This window comes from Erpetoichthys calabaricus, chromosome 10 (genome assembly GCF_900747795.2).
Source record: "Erpetoichthys calabaricus chromosome 10, fErpCal1.3, whole genome shotgun sequence".
NCBI classification, from domain to species: Eukaryota; Metazoa; Chordata; class Cladistia; order Polypteriformes; family Polypteridae; genus Erpetoichthys; species Erpetoichthys calabaricus.
Window position 1 is genome coordinate 112,797,324 of NC_041403.2, and position 21,121 is coordinate 112,818,444.

The following is a 21,121-nucleotide window of genomic DNA, read 5'->3' on the forward strand; positions in this document are numbered from 1 at the left end:
CTCCAAGTACCCAATCGTTACACAATCAGCTCTGTAAAAGACGTTAAACCATATGTAAGCTTAGAATGCCGATTCTTTAAAACTTTAAAGGAACATTGAAATATCTTTGTATTACATGTTTAATTATTCTATCCATCTATCCTTCCAGTGTCGCGCCAATCCCTACAGTGCAAGGCAGGAACAATCCCTGAACGGGGCACCAGCTCCTTGCTAGCGCTGCAACACTGTGTCCTCACATGTTTAATTATCAACAATATAGATTATTTAAATGATGTTAACATTTTATCTGTATAATGTAATAAATATATTTTGCTGCATTTCATCTTGGCGGCACGGTGGCGCAGTGGGTAGCGCTGCTGCCTTGCAGTTGGGAGACCTGGGGACCCGGGTTCGCTTCCCAGGCCCTCCCTGCGTGGAGTTGGTATGTTCTCCCCGTGTCTGCGTGGGTTTCCTCCGGGCGCTCCGGTTTCCTCCCACAGTCCAAAGACATGCTGGTTAGGTGGACTGGCGATTCTACATTGGCCCTAGTGTATGCTTGGTGTGTGGGTGTGTTTGTGTGTGTCCTGCGGTGGGTTGGCACCCTGCCCGGGATTGGTTCCTGCCTTGTGCCCTGTGTTGGCTGGGATTGGCTCCAGCAGACCCCCGTGACCCTGTGTTCGGATTCAGTGGGTTGGAAACTGGATGGATGGATGGATGGATGCATTTCATCTTAAAATAATATCATCATCATATGTAAATATGCGCTAAAGTGGCTCAGGTTGTGTAATATTATAACTGTATCGTTTACAATGAGGTAATTGTACTTTGTGAGGAATGGCCGGCCTGTCATCCCGGCCAACACCCCCAGGCCGCCAGATGGAGCTCTCCCTGCGGCATAGAGGTTCCCCGAATTCCAGCAGGGCCCCATGGACCTTGTAGTTTTTACAACCAGCCCTGCTGGATACCATGGGGACCTCCAGGAGACGCTGTAGGGAGGCTCAGGGAATTCTACATGCCCTATAACCTGGAAGTACATCAAAGGCAAGGCGACAAGGGAAATGACGTGCTTCCGGGATGAAGAAGAGGATTTTTATCTGACCCGGAAGTGATAGGAGATCACATGGACTGAGGGATTGGAAACACTTCCGGGTCAGGGAGTATAAAAGGACTATGGGAAATCCCAGACGATGAGCTGAGCTGGGTGGTAGGGTGGCTAAGTGTCTGGGAGTGTGGAGGATTGTTAATTATTGTAGTTTATTATTATTGTATGAGTATTGTGGAGAGGAGGATGCTTTGTGCATGTGCTAGATGCTGTATACCAATAATTCTCTTTCTGATCAGCTGCTGTACAGCTGTGATTTTACACTCAGATACAGTGATATAAATACTCTGAGTGATGAAGTGAGAGTAATATGGAAAAAGATGATCTGCTGAGGCAACCCCTAATGGGAGTAGCAGAAAGAAGAAGGAAAAGGTGCAGTGAGAGTAAAAACTCTGAAGCAGCTATGGTATTTGGAATAGTTTGGCCATTCTGTGGACCATTATATTGTTACAGGTTAATTACAATCAGACACCTTAAACTAATAAACAATATGATGGTAATTTCAGTGTATATGATAAAGCCACATCAGGGATGTGGATCTAAAAAAGAAAGGGAAACCACACTGGAACAAAAGCACCGCTTTAACGCTGGGTGCCACTAGTTTGCAAAACCGAGCAGAGAACTTGCGTACACCAGGAATTGAGCTAGCGTGAAAATGTGCTTGACTTTATGCCAAGTTTAGTTTTTACACATCGCGATGTGAGTGTGGTAATGGGCGTACGCAACATTTTTGTGCATATACACCGTTTATACATGAGGCCCCAGGTGATTCACAGCTTTAACACCTCTGATGTCTCTTCTGGTGTCTGTCCCCTTGGAACTAGCTTTTCCTGCCTGTTCTGTACTTAGCCAGAAGTGTTACCCATCTAGGAGCAGTCACTTTAAGACTCGCGTTTATAAAGACATCTTTTTTCAACTTGTGTTGATTTTCAGTTATACAGGGTTTGCCTGCGGTTGTACCCAAACCTTTATGCTTGTCTGTGTTTTATGTTACAAAAGATATGCATGAAAATATAAAACGGCACACCAAACACTTACTCACAGTCTGTTCCCATATCAAGTAACTTGATTCAATAACAAATATTAAGCTTAATTTCAAATGTATCTTATATTATAAACAGACATCCCCATTGTTCTACTTGGGCAACAAAACTCAGATTCTGGCAGGGTGTATTACTGTATATATCAAATGCCTGTTGAAGTAGATGTATACCTTTAACAAATCTAGTTTGATCCTGTGATGTTAGGAGTGAAAAGACTACTTTCTTGTTTCTCTCTGCTAAGACTTTTGCCTATAAGTTGACATCGTTATTCAGTGAGGAGACTGGTCTCTAAAATGCAAATTCTAGAGGATCTTTATTCTTCTTTGGGAAGACAATAATCGATGCCTGGCATAAATTGTGGGATAGGATATTATGTTCTTTTGCTGCCTCAAAAATAACTAGCATTAATGAGGCTAATTAAACAAATAAACTTTGTAAAGTTCCATTGTATAAGTACCTCAACACATTTACAATCAATTTCTAAAATGTTGTATTGTTTGTTTTAATTGTTATCATAGAACTGTAATGTGATTTTAAGAAAATAATCTATCTTACTAAACCACAGTTAATTTATGCACGGCGGACGCACCGAGGCGCATGCGCACTGTGGCCTTGGTGCCCGCCCCAGAGTCCAGAGTCAAACGCACGCATGCGCACTGCGGCCTTGGCGCCTGCCCCAGAATCCAGAGTCAAACGCAGCGGCTTCCCAGAGTCAGTAGGTGACGCCCAGACAATACAACCTGTGAGCGCCCAAACAACACAACCTGTACAGTCATGGATACAAACAATGAACGAAGGCGCCCACACAAAGAAACCGCTTTAGTTCAAATAGGGTTAGTGAATTAAATGGAAACTTTACCATGCCTACGACCTGTGAACTACACCTGAGGTAAAGCGTGCACGCCAGGTTGTACAGCCGCCCGGACGCGACCGCCCACACCACCGCATATATCCTCCATGATATTTCATCACGCAGCGGCTTCCCGCCGTGGCGCACGCCCCAGAGTCAAACGCAGCGGCTTCCCACAGTCAGTACGTGGTGCCCAAACAACACACTTGCTCTAATCCACTGTGCCAGTAATATAGATCACATAACGGTCACAGACTCAAACCCAGTGGCTTCCCCGACTCAGTGGCTGACACACGAACACCACACCCTGTGAACTAAACTTGCTGTGCTCCACTGTGCCAGCAGTCGGTGTCAGCAAAGGCAACAGAATCACGTCTCCACAAAACGAAACCGCTTTAGTACAGATATGCGTATTGAATTAAATGACATTTCCCCAGACGCACCCACCCTCCATGATATGTCATCCATCCAATTATCGGACGGAACAGAAACTGATTGCCATTCTTGGATTTCCGATTCGCTAGCGAATCGCGGGCTTACTTGTATTCACAATAATCTACAGTCTGACTTTCATCCCAGATACAGCACAGAAGCTGCGTGTTTTAAATATTGTTCTAATCTCCTTTGTCCAGGAGATACTTTTAGACTTATGTTCAGCTTTTGAAACAATTAACTGTACAATTTTTAAATAGGCTTTAGAATTTAGGTTGCTATATATTTATCGTAATCTCTATAATAGTTTTGAAAGTTTGAACACAGTACTTCTATAATCCTGTCAGCAATTAAAGATATAGAAGCACTAGCAAATATTCAGAGAAGAGCAACTGGGCTGATTCCAGGACAACAGGGGATGAATTATGAGGAAAGATTAAAAGAGTTGAGCCTTTTCAGTTAAAGCAACAGGAGATTAAGAGGAGAAATGACTGAAGTGCTTAAAATTATGAAAGAAATTAATACAGTGGATCGAAACTGTTACCAAGTAGTGTGGTAAACAGCAGGGGCCTCATGCATAACGCTGTGCGTAGAATTTGCACTATAACATGGCGTAAGCACAAAAGACGAAATATGCTTACGCACAGAAGAATCCAGATGCAGGAATCTGTGTGTATGCAAACTTCCACGTTCTTCCGATACATAAATCCTGATCAGCGAGAAAAGAAACGCTTGTGCACGCGCCTGCTGTCCTGCCCCAACTCCTCCCAGAATTACGCCTCTTTGAATATGCAAAGCAATATAAATAGCCCTTAAGCTCAGTGTTCTGTGAAAAGACAATTGGGAAAAGCAAGAGGGAAAATGGAAGAATTTCAGCGAATACCAAATGGAGGCAAGGAAAACGCGTACTGTTTGTTGATTTAAACAGTGATATAAACAACAAAAGGAAGCTAATCGACTGACATAGTGTGTCGGAGAAACTTGAAAGCTCAAGTTCACAAAGTTGCACAGTGCCCGAAATAAAAAAGAAATTGTCAGATATCAAAGTCTCTGTGAAAAGGCGAGACGTAGCCCACCTTCTGAGTGTCATATGAAAGCTTATTACGGTACAGAGAGAAAAACGCACACAGTAGGGAAAAAGCACGAAATGTTACCTTCAATCTTGAAATTTCCACTTTAATTATGTAGTTTATTTTGTCATTAAAGTAGAACATCATAAACTTCATCTTAAAATCGTTTAATCAGTTTCTCAAATCACATCGTAATTAAAGTAGCACGTTAAATGCTTTGTTTTGTATGTGTTCTTCTAAGTGCTCTATGTGTGTGAATCACTACATGCTTCTTAAACCGGCTTTCTCTTCCTCCGACAGGACACAGAATCCATTACATTTGTGATATTACAGCTCTCTGAATAACTAAAATACTGAGATGTATACTTGATATCATTTTCATGATAACAGGAGTTAAAGCATGTTATTAAACATGGGAACACGGTGGCACAGTGATTGTGCGTGACCTTCCATGAAATAATTTATTGCAGCAGTACTCAGGGGCAGCTCTAGGCTCATGGCAGCCCTGGGCAGAGAAAGAATCGGTGGCCCCTTCGCCCACCAATATGTCAATATGGTATCTTATGCACGGCAGATGGCCACGTCCATTGCGGACACTGCATAGCCGCCTCGTGCTCATGACACAAGCATTTAACTTTTGCCGAAATTTGCCGCTACGTTTTTAGCTGTGTTGTTATTTTCTCTGTTTTATATTCAATATATATTGGTGAGGCGGCCCCTGGGATTTGGCGGCCCTGTGCAGGTGCACAGTTTGCACATGCCTAAGGCCGCCCCTGCAGTACTGTCTCATTCAAACGTACTAACCTCAAATTTCGGTCCTTCCTTTTCTTTCTCCAAGTAACCGATCGCCACACAATCAGCTCTGTAATAGACATTGAGCCATCTGTAAACTTATAACGCCGATTCTTCACAAACTTTTAAGGAACATTGAAATATCTTCGTAGTACATGTTTAATTATTCTATCGTTCACGCCTGTCCCAGTGAAGCATACAGTGCTTTTATCTGTATAATATAATAAACATATTTTGCTGCATTTCATCTTAAAAATGTTATTGTCATCATATGTAAATACGCGCTTTATAAAGTGGCTCAGGTTGTGCAATATTATAACTGTAGTGCAAGTTTACAGTGAGGTGATTGTACTTACAAGTCCAAACAGTTCTACAAGGAGCAGTTGATGGACTGATTGAGTGTTTTTAGAGCTCTTGGGATGAAACTCTTTCTGAACTCCGAGGTCCGCACAGGAAAGGTTTTGAATCGTTTGCCATGTGAGAAGCAGTTCAAATAGGAAGCATGGCTTAGGCAGCGTGTACTTGATGCTGTATACCGATAATTCTCTTTCCGATCAGCTGCTCTGAGTGGTGCAGTGAGACTAATATGTAAAAAGATGATCTGCTGTGGCAACCCCTAACAGGAGCAGCTGAAAGTAGAAGAAGAAGGTGCAGTGAGAGTAACAACGTTAAAGCAGTTATGGTATTTGGAATAGTTTCACCATTCCGTGGACCATTATATTGTTACTGGTTAATTATAATCAGATGCATTAAACTTATAAACAATATCCAGTTAATTTCAGTGTATTTATAAAGCCGCGTCAGGGTTGTGGATTTGAAAAAGAATGATACACCACATAAGAACAGCAGCAGTGCTTTGACGCTGGGTGCCGCCAGTCTGCAAAACCGAGCGGAGAACTTGCGTACGACAGGGTATGAGGTACCGTGGAAATGTGAATGGCTTTATGCCAAGTTTAGGTTTTATACATCGTGATTTGAAGGTGGAAACGCTCTTACGCAACATTTCTGTGCATACGCACAGTTTATACTCGAGGCCCCAGGACTTTAGGGACCTTCAGAACTTGACTTTATGTTATTTTTGGAGGAATTAAGTAGAAAGTGGATAGGACTGGTAAGCTTTTTGGGCTGGATGGCCTGTTCTCATCTAAATATTTCTAATGTTCTATTGTCCCTTTAGGATTCAGTGCTGTTACCAATTTTCTTTTCTCTGTACACCTTGCCATTACGAGAAAATTAAGAAATACAATATTTACTTTGAGGCCTATGCCGAAGATGTTTTATCATTACACCAAATGATACTTTCAGTGACATCATTAATCACAAATGTTGTAGAGGTACAAAACAGTGCATTGATGTTTTTGTATTTAAACTCTGAAACAAACAGTAGCTATTTTATTGGATGGTAAGTCTGTGAACAGCAAGACACTATTTGAAGCACTTAACTCAAAACGCTGGAATTTTATTTTGCCTGAATCAATTTGAACCCTAGGTGCTATTTTTGACCTCAATTCAACATTGAGTCCTGACCTTTTTAATCCTGCTTTCTCCTTAAAATAGTATAAAATTAATACTGAATAGGCTGTAGGATCTTCATGCATTTGGTACAAGCACAATTGAGTATTGTAACTCTTTGGGGTTACGCAGTTTATTCACTCATTACTCTAACTGAAAGTCCAATGTTAAGGATAATTACTAGAGCTAAGAAGTATGACCTTTTACCTCAAGTTTTCAGGTAGCTTCCAAGTTTAGTGCAGATTTTAAAACCCTTCTCACATAAAGTTTTGAACTTATCTACTGAATTCCTATCATCCAGTGTACATTGGGATCTCAAAAAGCAAGACTGCTTAAAATTTCCTAGGCTCTTATTAAAACTTCTACTGAGATAGCAGACACTGATTTCTTATATTGCCTTTTACTCCTTTAGTTGTTTTGATTGGCCATTACTAAGCCTTAAACATTTTCTTTCTCTTCTCAGTATCTGTGGTGGTACTTGGTCCGCCTTAGAGCAGCTGCACTGTTACAAATAATTAACCTAAGTTCCTATTTATTTACTTATTTTTAATTAATGATTTTATTGAAACAGTCATTGTCTTACAGAGTAATCAAATTTGGATTTTAGTTATTTAAACAGTTCTTTAAAAAAAAATATTTCTATGATACTGTACTTTTTTTAGATACTTGTAGTTTTCTAACACACAAACAGCATCTAATTGATCACAAATCAGAAATTATACAAACATCCATCCCTCCCTCATACAACGTCACCCCTACACTCTACACACACAACTCTTTGAAACAGAGAAGAAAAAAATGCCACTGGACCACAATCAACCTCACCAACTCCATCTGAGTGGCAGCTGACCAATCTTCAGTAATGGCACTTGGTGACCCATTTATCCTGAACAGCAAGAGTTCTTAAAGTAGTTAGGAATAAGAGAATCAAGTGACTTCCATTGAGAGGCTAAGGCCAGTTGTTCTGCTACACTGCCTGGTGAGAACAGTTTATTTTGTACGGATGTATAAGATAATGCAGACAGATTCAGGAAGCTGAAAAGTATGAAGTAACAGAAGAATATTTGGAGACATAATTTTACAAAGAGAGTTACAGACCAAAGAATATCAAATTGCAACAGAATCTTAGTCCTAGTGCATGTAGATAAACGTGTCAAAGGTGTTAAAACAGCATAGATTACTCAAGCAGCTAGCAGCTTGTCCTGTGGCAAAACACTTTCTTGGGGTAAGGTATAAACACCGTACAAGTTTCTTAAAGATATCATTCCAGGACAGCTTAGAAGCTGAAAGATGGTCAATATATCTGACAGAAAAATAAACAATTAACAGTAAAAAGGTCTTAGAACATCGTAACGTGTGGAGATTGGTGTGGAGGAGTTAAGTAGAGGAGAAAGTGAGAAATACAATGGTACAAAACATGTCTTTAGTACTAATCTGAGTTGGAGGCATACAAAGATAGAAGTGGAAGGAATAGAAAACCCTGAACATAATGTGTGAAACGGGAGGAGTCCAGATTTGAAAAATTACTGATTAGTGACTTGAGAGACAGACATGCCCAAAGTAGAAAACTTTTATTATGACCATCAATTCTGAAGGCCCCATTACAAAATATGGGAATCTATCAAGATGGGCAGAAACTCAGAAACCTCTAAATGCAATACAAAGTTCTGAGGTCATAAAGGATTAGAGGTTGTTTTAATATTATGTTAAGTGAAATATTGTGGAATGTTCAGGCAGAGATAATAGACCTGCATCTCTACGTTGTGTCTTTAACCTTCTTTCCTTTTCAAAATGGAAATAACCTTTAATATTTTGTTCATTTATATAGACTTATGAAAGGATAAATGTCTGTCTGTGTGTCCATCCAGCTGCTATGTCTCTGTCTTTTCAAAAGATGGTGCATCAGAGACAGTTTTAGTAATAGAACACATTTCATTTGTGTTCCCAATACATGGCGCATCACAAACATTAACACTGCTTTTATGAACCCTACACCAACTGTCATATAACAGAGACATATGCATTACATGGTACACTGCAAATGTTGACAATGTGGTCTTTGTGGCCTAGTTAGATTTCATCCTGTCTTAGATACATATACACTAGGTATGTTACCTGGCCTCACATGGGAAATTTTGTTTATTTCAACCAAAGGCTAACATCATAGGTACTGTTGTGTAGTGGTTACTTCTTTGGATCTCAAACTCTGAGCTTGTCAGTTCAAATCCTGCTACTGACACCATTTTACAATAGGCAAGTCAATGTAATTTAAGAACTTCCATGTTTTGTGATTGCATAGTGTGCTTCGATTCGTTGCAACACAATTTCTTCATCTTCTCCATTAAAAATTCAAGTGCTATGATCTAAGGCTGATATTTCTCCCTTGGATTTGCAGCAATGGAAATAAAGAGTTGGGGGTTTGTTCTCCCTTAATGTTTTAAGTACAATGATCGATGAGCAGGGGTGGGAGGTTTTTTGGTTTTTTGGTACACACCTAAGAGTGCCAGTAGTCAACAGCAAAAAACAGCACTTTGCTAACCATTGAGTTTTGCAACTTCTTTGAGCTTCACCAAACTTTGTCTTTCCATTTCAGACCGTGACAACATCTCTTTTTTCCTGTCCAAGACACCACCACCTCTTCAGTCATCTGTAAACCCTTTTGGTTGTTAGAGCCATTTACATGGTCTGTTGATCACTTTTCACAGAGCATGTAATTTAGCATAATTTTCACAAATATAAACAAATAAAAATGCATTGAGATTTTGGCATATTTAGCTTTTTTGTTATAGGATTTTTTCACCCCTAAATATTGATATATTGAAATGTCCTTTTTTGGTGAATACCTACTGATCTAAGTGTACCATCCTGTGAAATTTCATCTTTTCAACTAAACAGAAGTTTGCATTTCTGTTGAAGAGTGAGTAGAGTCAGTAAATCAACTTTACATATATATATAGTATATAACTTTAAAATATCCATCCATCCATCCATTTTCCAACCCGCTGAATCCGAACACAGGGTCACGGGGGTCTGCTGGAGCCAATCCCAGCCAACACAGGGCACAAGGCAAGAACCAATCCTGGGCAGGGTGCCAACCCACCGCAGAACTTTAAAATATAACTTATATATTTATATAAGCTTTAAATATATATATATATATATATATATATTATAGACTGGTGGTAGAACTTGCGCTGGTAGTAATGAAGTGCTTCGAGGGATTAGTCTTACAGCTTATTTAATCTTGTCTTCCATCTACTTTCAACCAGCATCACTTTGCTTACAGATCAAACAGGTCCACAGAAGATGCCATTGACTACCACTCCACATACTGCACTGAGCCTTGTAGACCAAAGAGGGAGCAATGTAAGACTGCTCTTCTTAGACTACAATTCAGCAATTAATACAATAATCTCGGACATATTGGTACTGGCCTCCCCTCCTCTACCTGCACCTGGATAAAGACGTTCCGACAAACTGCTCACGAAGGGTTAAACTCAACCCTCACCTCTCTTCTTCCCTTTTGCTCAGCAGAGGATCTCCACAAGGGTATGTGTTTAGCCCACTGCTTTACTCTTGTACACATATCAATCCCACAGATCTACTCCAATCTATTCCACAAATACTAACCATTAAATTTTCAGATGACGCTATTGTAATATGGCTCATATTAGAAGGAGATGAGTCGGCCTACAGAGACAAGGTCCGGAGACTGACAAAATAGTGTTCATTGAATAACTTAACACTTAACAGTATAAAAAAACAAGGAACTCATTCAGGACTCCAGGAAGCATACTACAGAGCCAGTTCCTCTTTACATTAACGGAGACCTTGTGGAAAGGGTGCAGACCTTCAAATTCTTGGGAACCCAAATTTCAGAAAACCTTTTCTAGTCTGAGAACACCACAGCAGTGGTCAGAAATGCACAACAGAGACTGCACTTTCTGAGAGTGCTCAGGAAAAACAACTTGGAGCAAAAACTATTGGTGCCTTTTTATTGTTCAACCATCGAGAACATTGTGACATATTGTATCACAGTATGTTACGCCAGATGCATGACAACAGACAAGAAGGCTCTGCAGAGTCATAAACACAGCACAAAACGTTATAGATTGTTGTCTGCCCTTCCAGGAAGATATTGCCCCTTCCTGCTGTCTCATCACAGCCACAAACATCACACCCTGGTCACCACCTGTTTGAACTTTTGCCCTCTGATTGGCATTACATATCTTTGAAAGTATGGAGTGATAGATTCAGAAACAGTTTCTATCCAATGGCCAAAAATACATCTAATAAAAATAAGAAAAATAAGGCGGTTTAAATATATTTATATTTTTTTAGTCAATGATGGGAAATAGACTCAGTGAAATTGTATTATTTTACTGTATTACTACTGGTTCCATTTAACTCATTTCTTTTTAATTGTATTTTTACATATAATATTACTTTTTTTTTTTTGCTTGTATTATGTGTTGTAGCATCGGTTGTGTTTCACAAATAGTACTGTTGATTTTGGTGTTTGTTCCCAGCTGGAAAGAGCTGCACCCACCACATGACAAACCAACTCAGGATCCCTGCAATGGGTGACACCTCAGCACCACACTAGTTCAGATGGAATGGAACAGTGTGAGGCTTTTTATTGTGGCTGGAGTGTCAATCCTGCCACCAACCCCCAGGTTTTTCCCTTGCAGGTTGGAGGGCCTACATGCAGGGATGGATGCAATTTAACGTCATAGCCAGGATGGAGCAATTGCAGGTTAAGGGCCTTGCTCAAGGGCACAATGGAGTTGAGTCACTTTTGGCATTTATGGGATTTGAACTGGCAACATTCCGATTACCAGTGCAGATCCTTAGCCTGAGAGCCACCACTCCACCCGCACAGTTGGAGAGTTTCTGTTTGGTTTGAAGCTGTAACAGTATTTACTGGCATGGTCTTCACCTATGAAATCCAGTGTTCCATACCGGATCACATAACTGCACACATCATTTCTTTAACTAATAAATGCAATCGTTTACTAACAGTGACTTCATAAAGAATATCAGAAAATGTTTAAAATGTATGTATAAGGAGATTTTTGCCATGTTGACTACCAACAAGTATATATTTCTGGGAAAAATATTGAAATTACATTACTGAGCAATGGTTGGACAAACAGCATAGGCTTTAAATATTCTGTTACCCAAACTATTTTACTTTTTGTATTACATTTTTTTTTTCTTTTCATTTTGCATATGTTGTTCTTTATTACTAAATAGAGTTTCTGATCAATGTAGATGCATCAGGGACTAATGAAAATAAGCCCACATACAGTTGATTATACCACCAATCATTCCCACAGCGTGGAGGGAGTGCTTTCAAATGAATCATTTAAAGCATTAAAGTTGTATATACAGCACGGCTGCAGAAATGAAGACCAAACTTGTTCCACCTTTTAATTCTGGCTAAGGGGAGGAGGAGGTGACAATAAACCAAGTGTGGTGAACTATAATGGGGGAAAGGGTTATACAGGGAAATGCCAGACTACTAAGTTTTATATTGCTGTTGTGCTCATTTATATTAATGCTTTGAACCAGATGCATATATATTTATTTTAAAGAGTGTTACAAGAGAATCATAAGAGAATGGCTATAATGATTGTAAAAAATTGAATTCTTTACAATAACTAATTGTCACCATTTATATAATTAACAAAATATTTGTCTTTGCATTTCAGTTTAATTAGCATGTTTAATGTTCAGTTTACATGCATTTACAGTTTATATTAACCTGAACTGGTCATGTGTGAAGTAAATTATAAGCCAATATATTTAAAAAAATAAATCAAAGAGAATGAGTGGAAGAACAACAATGATGCTGTAAATAAAAAAAATCAACTTGTTTTGACCAGAATACATGATATGCTTCATTTATTTATTTTCCAATTCTGTAAAAGTGTGTCATAAAGTTTTAAAATTTTGAAAAATAATGCAAAGTTATTTTTTCAAGAATTACTCATTTGTTTTTGACAGAAGCCCAAGCAAACATCATTTCTAGTACTCACGCTTACTGTATGTACATATTGTATACTGTATAGTCAAATAACTGTATTTATATAGAACTACTACACATACAATACATTATTACATAACAATTGGCCCAGTTCTTACAATTCAAAGCCACAGAACAGTGTATACAACTTAGAAAATAAAGAAAAAGCTAACTAAGCAGTAAAAATCATCAGGTCAGTGCCACTATGCCCAGTGTAGTTCTTTGAACCCGGGGAGTGTCTCAGGCAATGCACTCCTATATGGTTTGCCTCTAGTCAGTAAAAGGTATTCCCCAGTTTCTGAGCAGGAGCTCCTAGGATTTGGCAGACCTTAGCTAGCCCATGAAAAAAGGAATAAGCAGGCCTTTAGTAAAAGCAAAAGAAGGAGAAGAAAGATTAGCTCTGCCTTAATGGAAGCAAAACACCCACCTTCACACTTCCAGAGAGGTGTCATTGTGCGGCACAAAAGGAGACAATGTATATCTTTAAAAGTCGTCGCACACATACACATGAAATACATCCTTTTCAAAACTATAATGCTCTACTATATTTATCTAGCCGTATTTTTCAGCATGGTGTTGATATAATGTTCTGTTTCACAATGCCTAAGCACTTCATTTCAATTCAAAATCACACAATTCACTGCATGTGTACTTTACACCTTTACACAAATAGTACTGTATATATATATATATAAAAAAAACTTGCCTTGAATTTAACACAGACTAAAACCACGTGGTTGCAAAACGTAGCCACCATTTACTTGTTTTAGGAAAAGCCTCAGGAAAGCCTTTTCAAATGCCATCACTCAGATTAGCCTTTTCTAATCTAGGATTAAAGCAATCCTCGGAAAACTAGCGTAGCCATCTTCAGCAAAAGAGAACAAGATGTATCATCCGATCTAATTTAACACACCCCGTGCATGCATGTAAAAGAAGCCTCGTCACTATCTGAGACCCTCTCCAAAATGCCCCCCTCACCCGCCCATCATCAACCGTGTCCCAGAAACACTTTACCTTTGCAGCAACTGAAGAGTTGGGCTTTTCTAGCAAGTCCCAGAGCTTCTTGCGCTTGTCCGCGCAGCAGGTGTTATCAAACTCCTCTCCTTCTCTTTCTCTTAAGGTTTCGGCCTCTCGTTTCAGTTCTTCGTTCATTTGTTCTTTTTTCTGGTGATACCTTGCCTGGCAACAGGACTCCAAATAGATTTCATCGATTCCCCAGTAGTCTAATTCCTGACTGAATGACAAAGCGCACATCTCCTCCATCATATGTAACTTCCCAGTGCGGTAAAAATTCAAAATGGATGTAAATGCCCCCGGGTGTCTATCAAAAAAGTACTCGTTATCCTCCAAATTATAGTCATCACATATTTCCATTAACGCTTCGTGAGTATTGCAGTCTCTGAGTTTTCCCAGCCTCGTTCGGGGCAAACGGTCTAATGTTCTCCAAAGAACTTCGTGAGAGAGCCCGCCAACATTGAGTCGGACTCTCCGTGAGCAAGCTTTGCTCCGGATAATATCCACCGGCTCTGGTGGCAACGATGTAGTGGACCTGGATCCCGATTTATTCATTCCAGCTGGCATTGTGTCCTCCGTAAATCCCCCGACTCCTTAAAAATTACTGCCCGCCGTCCGCCAAGCTTCCCCAAGTTAAGGTCTGCATTTGCGCCTTTTTAGATCCATTCGCGCAGCTGCAAAAAGAAAAAAAAAAGAAAGAAAAAAAAAAAGCAGAGGAGAAGCAATATCGATAACACTTTCAGAAATGGAGGCCAAACTCAGACGACCTACAACAGCTCAGAAAGAACATTTCTCACATAATGTCAGCAGCTTTATCCACTAACAGATCGTCTAATCTGCTCAAGGAGCGCAGCAGCACTGAGCGCTGTTCAGTCGGCCGAGTGCTGAATCGGCGGACATTCTAAGCTTTATGGTCTTTTAACATATATACTGTATATATATATATATATATATATATATATATATATATATATATATATATATATATATATATATATAGGGCTTATTGCTAAAAACATCTGCATTCCATTACATTACCCAGTAGCAACAGTCTAACCTTGAGCACCACGCATTTTTTCCTTTATAACTGAGGATACTAGAAGATTCATATTGCCGTAAAATGGCAGGTACCATGAATGAAAGGAATACAGGGGAAATAAAAATCCAGAGAAAATGACAGTAGCAATTGCATTGTGGACAATTTGCTGAAATCGAAACCTAATAACAAGTGTTAAGGTTTTACTGTCACAGGTTCAAACAAGATTATTGAGTGAAAATATAGGGTAATATCGGTGGACGTCACGGGGACATGGCTAATTGGCGTTATTTGGCAAAACAGCTCATTTTCAAAAGTCTGAATTTGCAGAATTAATCCACTCAAATGTTGTTTACTATGTTTGTTTTCAGACGGCTTAAGCCTTGACAACAACCCCTCAGCATCCACCCCACCCCGCGCCCCCTGTCGATTTTACATTTAGTATTCCTTGAATGTCAACAAATGTTTAGTCTCCAGCCATAACAACAATATTTTAAACAGAGCACATGTAGAATCGAAAGTCTTGAAAAAATGTATTAAAAATCAAAAGAAAAGATGACGTTGAATGACAAGACGTTTCTTATTCTCTTTACAAATAATCACTATCTATCTATCTATCTATCTATCTATCTATCTATCTATCTATCTATCTATCTATCTATCTATCTATCTATCTATCTATTTTCGAAGAAAATCAGTAGTACAATAAATAATTTATTTTTCCGAAAACAAAATCGAAAATAAATAAGGCATCACTACAAACCAAACTGTACAATTCAAATTACACAAATAAGAATGAATGGATCTTTCAAATAATTTTTCGAATATATCTTCAATAAAAACGTCCTTTTTTATTATTCTGGAAATTCACATATTTAGCACGTACCTCCATTAAAGCCACTAACAGGTAGATGGAATAAAATCACTCCAGGCGGTGCAGCTCTCCCGAAGGGGATGAACGCCAGTTTTCAGAGTCAAAGCATTAAGATGCTTAGACTTCTCATAGGCATCACAAAGATTTATTTTCTGATCATTTCACGAGCTGATTTTATAAAATGAGTCTAGTATTAAGATGCCTTTATGTCTTCTGCTCCTGTCTTTTAATGGAGATCAACAAGTCTAGTTTGGATCTGCACGATATTCTATATCATTACATTGCTTCTTCTTTTCAGTGAAAAAAATCAGGGGCGCTCAAACGCATCTGCAAAGAAAGTTAGAGCTCCACCGGCTGGCCGAAAGGGAAGACAACTGGCTTAACCATTTCACTCCTACCAGACGGCACCACGCATACTCTCTCAGCAAAGAGCGGTCGTTATGAGGTGATGTTAGCCAAGATCAAAAATATGGGAGCACAGAGCTACACAAAGATCTATCTATCTATCTATCTATCTATCTATCTATCTATCTATCTATCTATCTATCTATCTATCTATCTATCTATCTATCTATCTATCTATCTATCTATCTAATTTTGTTTTGCTTTCAAGCCCAATACATTTATTTTTAAAATCCTTTGATATATAATGCATCAATACCAACCTGAATGGCAAAATTCGAGTTATACGAGCAATACTGGGTGAGTTTTGACAATAATATATTACAATGTATAGTATAGCTTTAAATATTGTATTTTAGTTCAATTATTTAATTTTATTGCAATCGATTTTATACATAAACAATATATGTTGCATTGAATTATTTACTCTAATTCAACTATTGTATATAAATATTTTGATTTCTGTAAGCGCATGTCTACCACATGTCTAGGTTGTCGTAAATGAGGGGGATAAATAAAGTTTTTATGGGTAATCTGACTTGTGCAGACGATACATGCAAATATTCCATTGATTCAAATGCATAGAAATTCTAACAGTCCGTAGGTCCATTCCAAGAACGGAATGATGTCAATGTATAAATTTATTATAAATATAAATAATCCCCATGGTCACCTTCTTTCAGATTTTATTTATTATTTCATGTGAAAATACGTAAGCATACCTGATGATTCAAAATAACCTCAGCTGACAGGACTGTAAACTTCGTTCTGCAGGCACATGTCAACTTAATTGAGCATATTTGAAATAAATGAATTTGTTATTGTTACGTTTTTCTCCAGGTATAGTAGTAAACACTTAAGAAAATAACAGTGCTATTTTTTAAGCAGTAGCAAGACAGAATATACTTCTTAACCACTCTCAGAAGTACTGTAAATGCTAGAATGAGATGAACAGATTTAGTCAACTGGCAACGCTGAATTGGCCTCAGTGTCACTGAATGTGTGTGTGTGCTGTGTGTTGAACTCACACTGAATGATGAAGGCATAGGCTCCTGTGTACATCCTTCTTATCCGATCTGATTGAAGTTTTGACCCACCTAAGCTCTTACTCTCAGAGAATTATCCTTCTTGGTGATTTCAACATCCATATTGACACCCCCACATCTAAACTGAGAAATGAATTCCTATCGTTACTGGACTGTTTTGACTTGACACAACATGTTGATTTTCCCACCCACTCTGGCAGTCATATATTGGACCTGATCTGCACTTCTGGACTATCTGTTGCCAACATTTACAGCACTGATTTGGGACTCTCTGACCATAAAGCAGTATTTTTCACTGTCTCATTACCTCTCCCACCTCTTACCTGTAAACGACAAATTTCTTACAGAAACCTTAAAAATATCTGTCCCTCTATCCTTTCTGGATCCATTTCTGATCTTTTACTGTCTTCACCTATTCCACCAACACTAGATAGTCTTGTTGACCACTATAAATTAGCCCTTCATTCAGCATTAGATAAAACAGCTCCTTTAAAACATAAGGAGGTTTCCTTTAAATGCTCAGCTCCTTGGTATAACTCAGAATTGCGATCTATGAAAGCAGCTGGCTGACACCTTGAGAGAATGTCATGTAAGTCTGGCCTCACCATGCACATCCAGGCTTTCTCTGACCACCAAAGAGCTTACAGAGAAGCACTAACTTCTGCCAAGAACACCCATTATGGCAGAATAATAGAAAGTGGCCATGATAACCCAAGGGTTTTGTTCTCTGTAGTTAATAAACTACTCGAACCCACATCTGGTCCAACTACCTCTTCTACTGAAGTCTGTGAGGAATTCCTCCACTTTTTCCGTAACAAAATTAAAGATCTAAATAATTCAACTAACATAAATATATCATCTGTTTATATCTCTCCCTGTTTTCCCACTCCATCCATCTCCTTCTCTAAGTTCTCACCAGTCACTTCTGCGTTTGTTAATAACCTGCTTTGTAAGATGAGGCCGACTACTTGTGTACTGGACCCCATCCCCACCACACTACTTAAATCCTGCCTTCATGCCATAATCCCGACTGTTACAACAATAATAAACTCATCCCTTGACACTGGCTCTGTGCCGCTCACTCTTAAAATTGCTTCTGTAACCCCAATGTTAAAAAAGTCTGGCCTTGATGCTGACAATCTTAACAATTTCCGGCCTATTTCCCACTTACCTGTCCTGTCAAAAGTTCTTGAGCGTGTTGTAGCTTCCCAACTCACCAATTACCTAACCTCTAATAATTTGATGGAACCCTTTCAGTCTGGTTTCAGGGCGCGGCACAGCTGTGAAACTGCTCTGCTACGGGTAACCAATGATTTGCTTATGGCAGCAGACTCTGGACAAACTAGCATATTAATTCTGTTAGACCTCAGTGCAGCATTTGACACTGTTAGACATGACATCCTACTGTCCAGAATGGAGAACATGCTGGGTATCTCTGGCACTGCCCTCCAGTGGTTCAAGTCCTATCTGACTGATAAGCAAGAGTTTGTTAGTCTTGGCAACAGCAGATCCAACTCAGCGCCAGTCACACAAGGAGTCCCTCAGGGCTCTGTCCTCGGTCCTCTGTTTTTCTGTATTTATATGCTTCCCCTTGGCCATATTATCCGTAGTTATGGATTGGGTTATCATTTTTATGCAGATGATACTCAGCTCTACTTCAATGTTAAAAGTGGAACTTCATCAGAGCTCTCTCAGCTCACAACCTGCCTTAGTGAAATTAAAACCTGGATGGAGCAGAACTCTTTAAAATTAAATTGCAATAAAACTGAACTCCTGCAAATTGGGACTAAAATGCAACTTAATAAGATGAGCTCCTTCCCAGTCCATGTTGGCAGTGATCTCATCAGACCTGCCTCTGCTGTAAAAAATCTTGGTGTCATTTTTGATTCCTCCCTCACTTATTCCGCCCACATAAATCACATTAAGAAACTTTCTTACTTTCACCTCCGTAACATATCCCGTGTTCGCTCCTTCCTCTCCTTCTCTAATGCTGAGAAACTTGTCCATGCTTTTATCACATCCCGCATCGATTATTGTAATTCCCTACTGGCAGGTGCTCCTTCTAATCTTATATAACAGCTCCAGCTTATTCAAAACTCAGCTGCAAGAGTCCTTACTTGAACCAGCAGCAGCGAGCACATCACACCCATCCTGCTCCGTCTTCACTGGCTCCCTGTGTCCTACAGAATCGAATATAAAATCCTACTAATTTCCTACAAAGCCTTAAATAACCTCACGCCAAACTACATCAGTGACCTTCTCCATCACTATGTGCCTGCCCGCCCACTAAAGTCCTCTGATTCTGGCAATCTTGTTGTGCCCCTCACTGATCTACACTCCATGGGTGACAGGGCCTTCAGCTGTATAGCGCCCAGACTCTGGAATGACCTACCAAAATTAATCAGGTCAGCTGACTCCATGAATTCTTTTAAAAAACAACTCAAAACTCATCTGTTCAGGAAGGCTTTTAGCTCTATCTGACTTTATTACCTTTCTCTCAGTTTACCTCTAGGTCAGAATGCTCATGTAACCTGTGTGTGTGTGCTAGACCATCAATTATGTTTTCTGTTTTTTTTTTTCCAGAATTTGCTGTCTTAATCTTCTTTATTTATTTATCTGGTTTGTACAATGCTATATACTGTATATTCTGCTTATATTCTGTAAGTGCCTTGAGCATGTGAAAGGTGCTATATAAATAAAATGTATTATTATTATTATTATTACCACAACCCCTAATTGGATTAAGTGGCTTTGAAAATGTATGTGTATGTGGCATCAATTATATACTGTATCCATTTACTAAAGATTACACAAACTCACCTGATACATTTTCTTGAATTCTGAGCACCACTCGAAATTTGTACATTTCTGTAAAAATGTTTGAAAAATATTGCAGCATTGTAGTTTGTATATAATTTTAAAAAAAAACAAAGCATTATAATACATTTTTCAAATCACGAGTTGAGAATTCAATGTGGTTGTCCTTAGCATGCGATAGTTAAAAAAAAATAAATAAATAAAGCATTTGATGAAAATAATAAGGATCTGGTAGTCAGAGTATTTTGTAAGTCTCATTAAGAACCTAAGAATACATTTGATGAGAATGTGCCATTTAACCTAACAGCTTGTCAATTTCTCTTAACTTTACATGTCCAAGAAATATGAAGTTACAGTAGATCTGAAAATGGTCAGGATACTCCTTTAACTGTTCCACTAGATAACTTGCTCATTGTATCTAAGCTCTCCCTAAAAGAAATGAAGAATTATATTTGACTAAGATTTATTCACATTTAGCTTCCATTCTATCTTTTTATATAGCCTGGTGTTTCTCAACCACTCCATGGTGAGGGTCATGGGCTGCCACTGGTGGATCAAGAGTTGCTATTGTTTATAATGGTAATGGGTTGTGGTTGGTCCCTCACCCCCTTTAATAATCATGCTCGAATCACCAAGGGGACACCATCCCATGGTCTGGTAGGTCACAAAGACACTAATGTGGGTAAAAGTGGGTTGTGACACCAGAAAGGTTGAGAAACACTGAAATAGTCCATACCCTTTTTTTCCTAGAAAAACACTGAATGTATGAGGAAACCCATTTGCAGAGCTTAATCTGGCTTATTCCCACACACTTCATATCCATATGCTAACAGGAATTTATCTTTGCATGACTTTGTTAATATATAACCACAGAGGTTGGTTTCTCTTTTACTGTTTGTGTACTTTGAGATATTTGTTTATGTATGTAAATATTGTAAGTTATGTGTTTAAAAATTTTCATATTCTTGGTAAGTGTTCTGAGTTTGTGCTTCAGAATGGAATTGAAGTGAATATACCCAACACTATTAAATATTGTGCATTCCACCTGACACTCATATTCAAAACCACCTCCTCCACCAAAGATGAGAAAGAATACAAAATTATATAATAAGAATAAGTCAGTA

The 21,121-nt window shown here is 38.9% G+C and overlaps 1 protein-coding gene across 1 annotated transcript in view; it reads right to left on the reverse strand.

Annotated features, from left to right (window-relative positions):
- kcnb1 (potassium voltage-gated channel, Shab-related subfamily, member 1) overlaps window positions 1-16,030 on the reverse strand; it is a 247,317-nt gene extending 231,287 nt beyond the window's left edge. Inside the window, exons 1-2 of the mRNA XM_051932853.1 lie at window positions 15,745-16,030; window positions 13,823-14,496 (exon numbers count right to left, since the gene is read on the reverse strand). Coding sequence (XP_051788813.1) covers window positions 13,823-14,389 — 567 coding nt within the window. The 5' untranslated portion in view covers window positions 14,390-14,496; window positions 15,745-16,030. The remainder of the gene's footprint in view (window positions 1-13,822; window positions 14,497-15,744) is intronic.
- Between the last annotated feature and the right edge of the window lie 5,091 nt (window positions 16,031-21,121).